The sequence below is a fragment of the Cottoperca gobio genome, chromosome 20 (assembly GCF_900634415.1).
Source record: "Cottoperca gobio chromosome 20, fCotGob3.1, whole genome shotgun sequence".
Lineage (NCBI taxonomy): Eukaryota > Metazoa > Chordata > Actinopteri > Perciformes > Bovichtidae > Cottoperca > Cottoperca gobio.
Window position 1 is genome coordinate 1764041 of NC_041374.1, and position 11557 is coordinate 1775597.

General features: G+C 39.7%; 1 protein-coding gene across 3 annotated transcripts; it reads left to right on the plus strand.

Moving 5' to 3' along the window:
• Positions 1-281: 281 nt before the first annotated feature.
• Positions 282-11446, plus strand: LOC115025393 (putative ferric-chelate reductase 1). 3 transcript variants are annotated; one of them, XM_029457592.1, is made up of 17 exons: positions 346-368; positions 1042-1130; positions 1457-1658; positions 1742-1893; positions 2775-2869; positions 3125-3275; positions 3539-3727; positions 4875-4973; positions 5059-5206; positions 5352-5465; positions 5963-6078; positions 6293-6379; positions 7807-7904; positions 8003-8061; positions 8740-8883; positions 10097-10164; positions 10248-10340. In XM_029457592.1, the coding sequence occupies exons 3-17, from the start codon at positions 1466-1468 to the stop codon at positions 10338-10340; spliced, it is 1806 nt and encodes a 601-aa protein (XP_029313452.1). In that variant the 5' UTR covers positions 346-368; positions 1042-1130; positions 1457-1465. The 3 variants fall into 3 exon arrangements, with proteins under 3 accessions (XP_029313450.1, XP_029313451.1, XP_029313452.1); XM_029457590.1 differs by lacking the exon at positions 1042-1130 and having other exon boundaries at positions 282-368; positions 10248-11446; XM_029457591.1 differs by lacking the exon at positions 1042-1130 and having other exon boundaries at positions 282-363.
• Positions 11447-11557: the final 111 nt, after the last annotated feature.

Genomic DNA, 11557 nt, shown 5'->3' on the forward strand with positions numbered 1-11557 from the left:
TCTGGATATATTGGAACTGAATAATTCTTAATAACATTAAAAAAAGACTCTTCTACTAGGAAAAATGTTGATGTTTGTGTAGATTATTATCAGATTATCAGACTTGATCTGATCATGTTGTAGAAAAGCATGCATTATAATGTTGACCCTGAACTAAACCTGCAGCGGTCACTAACAATATTTAAAAAAACGTGTTTTATCATTACTCCAAGTATCTGAGGGGAAAATGCATTTCTTAGACGAGAACTCACATGTCTGATTTTCTTCCATGGCAAGTGAAGGCAGCAGAAGCCCTGCCTTCTGAGGGCAAACACAACTTTCTGCATTCAGGGTGAAGACAGAGACACAGTCAGCTCAGCGGAGGTGAGGTGAGCGCACACACCTTCATTTACATGATCTTAGAAAACAGAAATATCAAACACAAACTAATATTAAGTTAACTTGTGTGCACAGGAGACAACATCCCTTTAAACTTAAACAGCTGTGTTCTCCAGGTCACTGCAGCGGGGAATAATATCAGCATAGTACAAAATAAAACAAGAAAACTAAAGAGAATAAAATGCAGGAATATAACTGATCTATTTCTGTCTTGCACAATAGATAATAATAATAATAATTATTTGTAAAGCGCCTTTCCAAGCTAAAAGCAATCTCAAGGCGCTACAATGCAGGACAACAACAACAACAGACATAAGATTTTACTGAAAGGCTTTTTTTGAAAACAAAGGTCTTTAGGCTCTTCTTGAAGGAGTCGGTGACCTGTGGAGCCCTCAATTGTTCTGGGAGGGAATTCCACAGGTGAGGAGCGGCTGAGCAGAAGGCCCCATGGTGCGGGTCCTGGGGGGGTAGAGCAAAGGTTGAGAGGTTGAGATAAGATGTCATCATTGGATAACTTGGAGATGTATATTATTTATGATTTGACATGTGACACTAAAACAGTGTTGCATTATTTATTGTAATTCCCTTTTTGTTTAGTTTTGAATTATATCTTATTTTGTATTCTAAAAAAAGGTTGAGTATTTTATTTGCTTCACTTTCCAGTGACCCAGCTCTGATCTGTTGCTGTAAGTTGCTTCTGAACAGAAGCTAGACTATTGGTTTCAGATGAAGCGGCCCGCTGCGACCTGACGGTTTGTTATCTCAGAGAGCCTGTTGGACTCAGTCTGATCTGTGGTCGTTTGATTAAGTTGTGGAGCTGATGATTGTGTGTCAGCCTCTCGAGCTGATGACTGTGTGTCAGCCTCTCGAGCTTCCTTCTGCTTTCTGTACACAGATAATGTCAGCCAGTGAGTCAGCTGCATGCAATCTTAAACATTTAATTATACAAGGGTGATGCCCACTAGAGGGTGCTAGCTGTTTGTCTGGTGAGGACCGTCTCAGAGGAGAGGAGAAGAAATGAGTTTGGGGACAGCATAGTTTCACACTCGATAGTATCTCCTCTCTCCTTTTGCTTCAGGCACCAACAATGTGGCGTTTCTACTTCGTGCTGGCAGTGTTGACTGGCAGTGCAGACCCAGTGACAGGGTACAGTAATGGGAAGGTGAGTGTTGCCTGTGGAGACATGGTGCCTCAGCACGGCCACACGCCCAGTCCGGCCCCTCCTCCGTACAGCATCGCCGTGGACACGTCCACATTCGGCCCAGGTGACAACATCACAGGTGAGCTGCTGAGATGAGCTTTACATCATCTCTCCTGTTAGCTCACATGACATCTGTGTTTCCTCTCCATCCTCTGTCCACAGTATCTTTACGAGTGGCCTCCTCCAACTCCACATTCTTTATGGGGTTCCTGATAGAAGCTCGGGATGCTGGGAAGTTGGACTCCCCGGCAGTGGGTTCCTTCATCCTGACTGAGCCACATGAGTCCCAGCTGCTACAGTGTGGCCACACTAAGGTATACAGGAGCTACTTACTGAGGCCTTACTTTACCTCAGACACTATTAGAGAACTGCAGAAACTTCCTTTTTTTACATCTTATCATATTTTACTAAAAAGCCTCCTCAGCACTAAATCCATCAGTGCAACAACAAGTCATACCCACACAACTATGCTACATTTACTGTAGCATGTTAGCATCAAGGTACCACTAATTCTACCAGATGTTCTTTTTTACCCGGCATTTATTCCAAAATGTGTTCATTCAGGCCATGGCTCTTATTTGAGTCTCTGACATTATTTGAATAATCTCTTGTATGGGAGCCAGATATACACAATAACATGATCAAATGGAGGTTATACTGTGAATATATATATGTTATATATATATATATATATATATATATATATATATATAACATATATATATAACAATTAATCAATTCTACCCTGAAGTCTTGATTTCTTTGCATCTGGTAAATATTATTTGATATATATTCATGCATGTATTTTATAGTGCTGCGATGTTGCTTCTTATTTCATTACTGTGACTTTGACTCACAGTAAAATGCTTTTTCAGCCGCATCTCAGGATAAAAAGCTGAATATCTGAGACGTTGAAGTTGGTCAAACTTTAGAAATAATAATCCGTTGCTCACCTTTCGTGTAAAGGCTGATCCACGTACAACCTGCTGCTGACCACAAACTGCTGGAGAAGTCTTTCACTGAGCCTCTAAAGTGTTACATGTTGCTGTTATTGCACTTAATTATTACCTACTGTCGGTAAACAAGAGCTAAAGCGGCAGTTAAGAAGCTGGCAGTCTCAGCATCACCTCAGTGCGGCTGAACATCATGTGTTTACTGAGGTTGTTCTTCGTGTGTGTGTGTGTGTCATTGAAAGGGATCTGGAGTGAGCCACAGGAGAAGCTCGAAAAAGACTTATGTCCAGGCTGTGTGGGAATCTCCAAACACACCTCCACAAAGAGTGCAGTTTCTGTGAGTATGCATTACACTTCAAGTGCGATGCCAAGCTTGAGTGCGTGATTACACTTAAATACAGAGCCAGACACAGTCATTGTGTTGGAAGACACAATCTGTGATTGGATAAAAGGACTGGCAGGTCAAGATGGAGCGGCTGATGTAATAATAAGCATAATCTTCGTGTCATGTTGTTTTCTTTGCTCCTTCTGTCTTTGCCTATGATATGTTCATACCTCACTATCTGGAGGTGCGTTTGATTTGTTGTTGCAGTGTGACGGTGGTGCACAATCATAAGTTGTACTGGGTGAGGATCGCAGGTCCTGTGGTGTCTCTTCGAGGAGCGACTGCTGTTCCACCCACTGCTGTTACACCCACTGCTGTTCCTCCTCAAACCACCAGCGCCACTGTTCTCTCCGCACCGGTCAGTGTCTGACAAATCCAGAGTTTAGGATGAGAACATGGAGGTTATTGTAAACTCACCATGATCTGTATTTATCACAATCACATTTCCATATTGAAAACTGGCCTGTACTTACCTCCTTGACAAAGTAAAATGACAACTTTTAATTGTAATGACTAATTGCCATATACCGTCAACAACTAGTATTTAATCTCCGCAGTAGAAAGTAGTTGTAGATTATCCAGATTAACAACGTCAGTAGCTGTTGTCTTCTTCCTCCTCAGTTTAGTTCAGTGGGCTGTGGCCACAGTAAATCTTGCCTCAGAGAGCCAGTGGGCTGTCACCCAGAGTCAGATCCACACTGTTTCTTCCTGTCATTCATCGCTGATCCACACGGAACGAGTGTGACGTTTGAATTGAGTGGGCCTGCTGAAGGATACTTGGCCTTTGCCTTGTCTCTGGACAAATGGATGGTGAGTTTCATCACTGGTTGCACATTAGGCACAATTCTTTAACTTCTATTCATATGTTGTCCAGCTTATGCGTGACGTTTATTATGAAATGCAATACTATCAACTTTTAGTCAACAAAACAATTTGACATCTCTAAACGATGACATTTTTTATGACATTTTAATCGCATATGTGCTATTTTGTTTTAAAACATATTTAAGTAATATTATACTATGGCATTTCTTAATTAGCTTTTCACGATGGCATTTCTTTCTGACATACTAAGTATAGTATTATTGTTATTACTCATTTAGCAGAGGACTAACTACAGGGACAGCCTCAGGGGCACAATGGTGGCAGCCCCTTGTAATAATAATATAATATAATACTAATAATAAGCTTTATTTGTATAGCACCTTTCATACAAGAATTGCAGCCCAAAGTGCTTCACAGCAAACACATAACAATTAGTACAAGATTAGACAGAGCATTTACAGTACAATAATCACAGTGTTGATGTAAATTAGTGTGAAGTAGCATTAAAAATAGCAGAAGTAAAATAATATAAAATAGCAGAATTAAAATAATATAAAAATAGCAGAATTAAAATAATATAAAATAGAAGAATTAAAATAATATAAAATAGCAGAATTAAAATAATATAAAAATAGCAGAATTACAATAGTATTAAATAGAGCAGAATTAAAATAATATAAAATAGCAGAATTAAAATAATATAAAATAGCAGAATTAAAATAGTATAAAATAGCAGAATTACAATAGTAAAGAATAGCAGAATTAAAATAATATAAAATAGCAGAATTAAAATAGTATTAAATAGAGCAGAATTAAAATAATATAAAATAGCAGAATTAAAATAGTATAAAATAGCAGAATTGTACTGTATTATATTACTGTATTGATCTCACAACTATTTGGAAGTATAACCATGAGACCACTCGACCACCACCATGACATTTATTATTTTTTTTTATGTTATTTGTTATGACATATCATACTATGACATTCTTTATGACATAGTATTTTTTTGATCTGTTGTCATCCTGGTCTTGTTTACTATGAACTGGTCAGTGTTCCCTTTTAACAGCAACAACTTTGGGGAACTGAACAATGAGCTATTAATAAATGTATGTTTCTGGAATTGTAGGGGAACGACGACGTCTATCTGTGTGTGAATGATGGACACAGAATTACCATCCGTGCTGCATATGTCTCTGGACGAACATACCCTGAGCTGGCAACAGAGGTTAACACTCAAACACACACTGATCATCATCAACATACAGTAATGGTGGCTGTATGTTTTACAGTGTTGACTCCTCTGTCTACAGGACGACCTGTGGGGTCGGGCATGGAGGTTGTCCGATGGGCTCATCCAATGTCGTTTCCAAAGAAAATCCCTTCTCCCTCTGGTAGAGAGCAGGTTCAACTTAAACCAGAGCTACTTCCTGTTTCTTGCAAATGGTAGATCTCACCAGGGTAAGAGAGCAGAGACTTTATGTGACATGATGGTGATGTAAGACTTCTAATGGCTTGTTGAACATGAATATTCTTGTGTGTGTAAAATTACATTTTGTGTAAATTAAGTGCAGAGTCCATGTTGTCAAAAGTTTGTCCTCCACAGGTGTAATCCACAGACACGATCACCAACCTCTCATCTCCACCGACCAGAAGGTGATCACTGGACATCCAGAGGATCTGTGTGGCTCCCGCTCCCCCCTACTCATCAAGTTCCATGGTTGGATGAAAAACATTTGCTGATATATGGGTCTAGTATGGGCTCTGTATATTCACAAGTCCAGAGCACCATTCATTTAAAGAATGAAGGCTAGACTCCCATGTCCGTCCCATTCTCGTGAACGCAATATCTCACGAACGACTTAAAGACATTTCTTCAAATTTGGCACAAACGGCCATTTGGACTCAAAGGTCATTGTTGGTCAAAGGTCAAGGTTACTGTGACCTCACAACATGTGTTTTTGGCCATATGCAAATTATGACAATCATACAAATCATGGCTGTACACTGCAACTTGACTGCAATGCTACGTGACAGTCACAGTGCACTCCTGACACAATCCTCAGGGGGGAAATCAAAATGGGGGCATTAGCTACGATTTCATGTGGGACAGACAGTCTGTGAGATTATGAACATGATAAAGATGTACCTCACAGCTTGATACTTGGACCAACACGTGTTTCCTCACCTTATAGTCCCTGTGGTCTGTCCTCTCAGGTGTGTTAATGCTGACTGTCTGGATGTGGATGGTGAGCACAGCCATCTTCATTGCTCGCCACTACAAAAACTTCATGCCTGACACGACTCTGCTGGGACAAAAGCTGTGGTTTCAAGTGAGAGCACCAATGTACAGTATCCGTTACAGTGACGATAAATACATCCCAGCGTGGGGTGTTCTCTGAAATGTCTTCATTAACAGAATAATTCACATAATGTGCACAGCTTATGTGTTTGCTTTTCTCCATCTCTAACAGATATAATGCTATAGGGATCCAGTCTTCATCAAGTTTACATAGCCCACCTCCCTCTCTCTCCTTCTCTCTGTAGCTCCATCGAACTATGATGGTCTTGGCCGTGTTTCTAACTGGTGTGGCCTTCACCCTGCCTTTCATATACAGGAGGGGCTGGAGCAAGGTAAGTGTGTGTGTGTGTGTGTGTTTGTACATGTACCCCCTCCATGATTGCCCACCTGTCCTTCCATCTGTCTAACTGGCTCTTGGCATCCCTGAATCTTTTTGCTGTGTGTCTCTGTGTCAGTCCCACACACACATCTCCACAACAACTCATCATCATTTCTTGTACTGGTGGACCTCAGCCTGAGCGTGTGTGTGTGTGTGTGTGTGTGTGTGTGTGTGTGTGTGTGGGTGTGTGTGTGTGTGTGTGTGTGTGTGTCGCAGCACTCTTGCAAGACTTGTACTAGAAGAAACTGGTGGATTAGTATTGTTCATGAGCATTGGTTTATTGTACATCCCACAACACATCACAGATCTTTAAAGAGTATTTCTTATGTCCACATCATTTCACAGCTTGTGAGGTCTGTCTGTGTAAAAGTGCAGGTTCCAGGTCTTCACATATACTCATATGTGTCATAAAATAGCACCAAGGCAAGAAATAACCCCTTTAATGTCGGATTGGGGTTCTTTAAATGTAGAAACATTCATTTTCTGTTCTGTAAAAAAGTATTTTCACCCAAAACTACACCCATCACCAACTTCAGAGACATAGACGTATTTTAAGATACGTTCTACAGATTTGATTGTGAATCCTGTTAGAAGCAGTAAAAGTGGAGGTCATGTTCCTTCACTTGTTCCGTGTTGACAGTGTTTTGCAGTGGCCTCTAGGTGTCTATCTTTCCCCATGACACACTATCAGGACATCCTGACTTAATCTAGCAAAACTAAACCATAAACCGTTCTTCCAGTAGGTTTAAATGCCTGTGAATATACTATAGAAGGTGTGTTTACTCATGCCAGGGCTGTGTTCTCGTGCTCTGATCCAGTAATGTAAGTGTCTGTAATATGGCTTCACATGTGCATTAATGTAGTTTCAGCATGTCGCACATAAGACAGTTACTTTGCACTGACAGAGGAAGAGTTAAGTGCTTTTGACTGCGAGAGTACTGAGGCAGAGTTGTTGATCCTGTCTCCCGTGTCATGCTTTGTCTCTGATCGTGGTGTGACACTGTGTGATGTTCACACGCCGCCTGCTGCTTCTCCTCCTGCTGCGACTCTTCCTCCTCGCAGAGCTTTATAAACTCATGCTGTCTGAAAAAGTTTTCCATTTAAGGATAAGTGTCCTCAGGTTGCTTTTGATGAAATACTGTCTGAAAATATCACAGCTGAGATGCAAAATGGCTGATGTGTAAGTCTAAATCAAACAACACGGGGTCTTACCTCTCCATGAGTCACACTGTGTTCATATCTCAAACTCACTAATACATGTACTATTCATCTGCATACGTCATTATTAAATCTATTACTACGTGTTACAAGAGAGCACACTGCGATCTAAAGACAGTACATCACTGCAGCTCCTCTCCTCTGCGTTTGCTCTCTTCTCAGCGTGCAGGCTCTCACCCTTACATAGGCTGCACTGTCATGGCTCTGTCTGTCATGCAGCTAATTATGGCAGTTCTCAGACCAGCTCCAGAGTCTCCCAGGTAAGACCTGCAACCAGATTTTAATAACTCCATGACTTGCTCACCATTGTCTGCAATTAGCTGAATTCATGCCAGGTCCCATCTCTTTGCATCTGCAGGAGGATCATCTTTAACTGGATGCACTTCGGAACAGGCACTGCTGTCCACATACTCGCTGGTGAGTAATTGGGGAGTATATTTTGTGGAGAAACTGCATGTGATTGCTGCAAGCTGCTCTAAGTGAGGATGATGCCATGACAAGACTTGTTTGCCATGATCTGTTACATATCCATGAAGTATATGACAGTTGTTTACCATATAGTATAATGATATAAAATACCCCACAATAGCTCGGCCTCCTGAACCTTACACTGTACATCAAGAATCATAGTTCCACTTGCAATGATTTAGTCTTTTTACTGTGGCCATTTTGAATGAGTTGTGCATAATTAGATGAAAATCAGACTTATGGCCAGTTGGTAAAAGAAATTGGAGACCGGTTTATATATATATATATATATATATATATATATATATATATATATATATATATATATATATATATATATATATATATATATATATAATATAATATATTATATATATTATATATATATATATATATATAATATAATATATTATATATATTATATATATATATATATATATATATATATATATATATTATATAGAGTAAAACCAAAGAATCCCATTAAAAGAGAACGGCTGTACAAGATGAGGCTGGTGGTATTCTACATTACATATAAGATTCCATATTTGTTTAAATGTCAGCATGAAGCCATTTCTAAACGTACACATTACCACTAAAACCCTGACCGGTCCTCTCTCCCCCCAGTGGTGTGTGTGTTCCTGGGTGCTGCTCAGCAGGCGCTGCAGTTACCCAGCCCCTGGTCTGCTGCAGTGCTGACTGGATGGCTGCTGTGGATTGTGCTGGCAAACCTGCTGCTACTAATCCGCTCCTACAGACTCAGGAGTCCAGGTACTGCAAGTTCAAACAAAATGGCTGATTGTTTCATTTCTGTAATATTAAAGCTGCTATTTTATCTGTTGATACTATTTGTAATGCTATTTCACACTCATTTACATCAACACTGTGATTGTTGTACTGTAAATCCTCTTATTCTGTCTAATCTTGTACTTATGTTTTTGCTGTGAAGCACTTTGGGCTGCAATTCTATATGCAATTCAATTCAAATCTAAGTTGAACTCAATGTGAAAGATTTGTGAGAGTTTAGGCCTCCCAAATCCTTTTTTTGGACACATCCAGATTGATTTGAAAAGGTCCAAACGGGAAAAAACGACATGAAGTGCGTGATTACAATCGGATTCCTATAGATGCGTCTCAGTCCGGTCGCTCAGGCTGCAGGCTTCTATTGCATCACTTGCGACACACACTCACAACACACACTCACAACACACACTCACAACGTCGGAGCGGTCTGTGGACAGACGCCGATGTACCCGCATAACAGCGGGATCGTTAGGAGCGCAACATGATGGACCTCCACTTCTCCTGCTTCCGGGGCTACGTAGTTACTGACGCGTGCCTTGTTACCACAGCAGATTGGTAAAGTCTGGACACTTACATCCAGAAACTCTCCTTAAGATCTGATTTGAACAAAGCCTTACTTTGAGCACATCGCTGATTGTGGTGATTACATTGAAATGAAGCACTATTGCTTTAAACGTGTGCCTGGGCTTTAACTCATGATGGTATGTAGATCCCAAATACATGTCCATGTCACCGGTGCACTCTTCAACACATGCTTTGAGTTGTCTGTGGTGTTAGCTGGAGATGAGTTCTTAATGCCTCGGGTAAACAGTTGGTATTACTTGTTTGTTTTAATTAGTGCTGAGCGCTGCTGCCTGCAATAAGCAAATCAATTGTTCTGTTCCAACGCATTATGACTAAAATTATTATAGTGTTTGTGCGTGTGTGTGAGAGTTGTGTGTATTTATGTGGGCGTGTGAATGTGAATGCTAATTAGCTTGGAAATGTCAACTCTCTGTAATGGTGTTATAATGACAGACCTAATATGAACTCTTAACTTAAAAGGAAAGACTGTGCTCTTTCTGTACACGGCGATGCCCTGATGTGCAGGTGTTCTGCATTGCACTGTTCCTGAAATGGATTTATGTATATGCTCTACTCATCAAACATACCTGACTAAATATTGCATATTCATCCACAGGGAACATCAACAGTGACGACAAAGAGAGAGTTTGGTTTGCTGGGTTGGGGAGGCAGCAGCGCGGAGAGGTGAGACGTGAAACTAAACTTCACTTTCTCTTCTTGCTTTATTCATCTTCTCTCTATTGATTCTTCAAAGTGCTGCTTTTCAGATATCCAAAGTGGAGAAGATGATTTTCGTGGTGTTCCTAATTGGAAATACAGCATTCCTGGCTGCATTTATAAAAGTTATTGCAAGTGTATAATGATCACACATCTTCTTGTAATTGTTGTATACTATATAAAGGTATATACACCTGGATTTCTGTTATTGTAATACTGTCCATATTAGTGTAAAGGTGTAACTTTCCTAGTGCCACCCTAAGGCTAAAATCTGTGAATGCAAACCATGTACCATCTCATGTACCAAACAAATAAAACCGGCCAACTTTCTTCATATACATCTTTTATTGTTGCACTAATCTCTTCAATAATTGCACGAGGAATACAAAGTAAAAAGCCCCCGCATATTTAGTCATAAAGAGCCCAATAAGCCTCAAAAAGCCATGTCAGGGACTTTTCACACAATGTTTAAACATCAGCAAGCAATCTTGAGATTTGTAAGCTATAATATAACAATGAAGCATACAAACATGGAATGTAAAACAATGCTGTTTAAGGTCAGTTGAATCTAAGGTCAAGAAAGTCACAAGCTTTTAGAAGCTGCTTTTAATAGTAGCTGGAAATGTCAAGGCTTTGTAAATAACAATTTTCTTTATTAAAACCATCAAATAACGGTGTTTTCTATTTAGGAAAATCTTTTGAAAATACATCGTGTTTGTGGTTCATGACATTCACAATACAGGGAGCCACAAAGAAAGGTGCTTGAACATGAATACTGCCTCCCGGTGCCCTAAACGTTGAAATAATCGCTGAATGTTGGAACAAAGGGTTCATGTAAGTATACTGCAGCTTCACTGTACAGTATATGAGTGAGCGTTCATTTATAGTTATATTGTATAAAGAATAAAATACTATAATTTGTGGAAATCTATTTTATTATTTGGAATTTCCAAAGCACTGAGATTTCAGACAATGGAGGTCCACTTTCCACATGGTGTCATTGGTCCTCTAGTTGATACCTGCACGTATTGGATTGTCCTTCTGCAGGTAGTGCGTCCTGAAGTGTCACTCAGGGAGCGACAAAACTGAAATGCATATTTATATTCTCACTAAAATCTTGACATCCCCTTTACGCGTTATGTTACATTATGTGATTGAACTATATGTTTCCAGTGAAAGGTATAATATATGTTGTGCTTATTGTTTCCCGTCCAGCTCACCCTAAAATATTAATTTGCGGCAAAACAAAGCATAGTACGAAAATACAATTAATATACACTGAGCAATGTAGCATTTGCTGTATCAAGACATACGATAACATCAAAATATGTTTTCAAATCTGATTTACATTTATAATGTC

Excerpts from the sequence above, each read along its gene's own strand:
- LOC115025393 (XM_029457590.1), top strand. The coding sequence starts at position 1,466 with ATGTGGCGTTTCTACTTCGTGCTGGCAGTGTTGACTGGCAGTGCAGAC. Across the intron at positions 3,276-3,538 it reads CCACTGTTCTCTCCGCACCG|TTTAGTTCAGTGGGCTGTGG; the intron begins GTCAGTGTCTGA and ends CTTCCTCCTCAG. Across the intron at positions 8,062-8,739 it reads TGCTGTCCACATACTCGCTG|TGGTGTGTGTGTTCCTGGGT; the intron begins GTGAGTAATTGG and ends CTCTCCCCCCAG.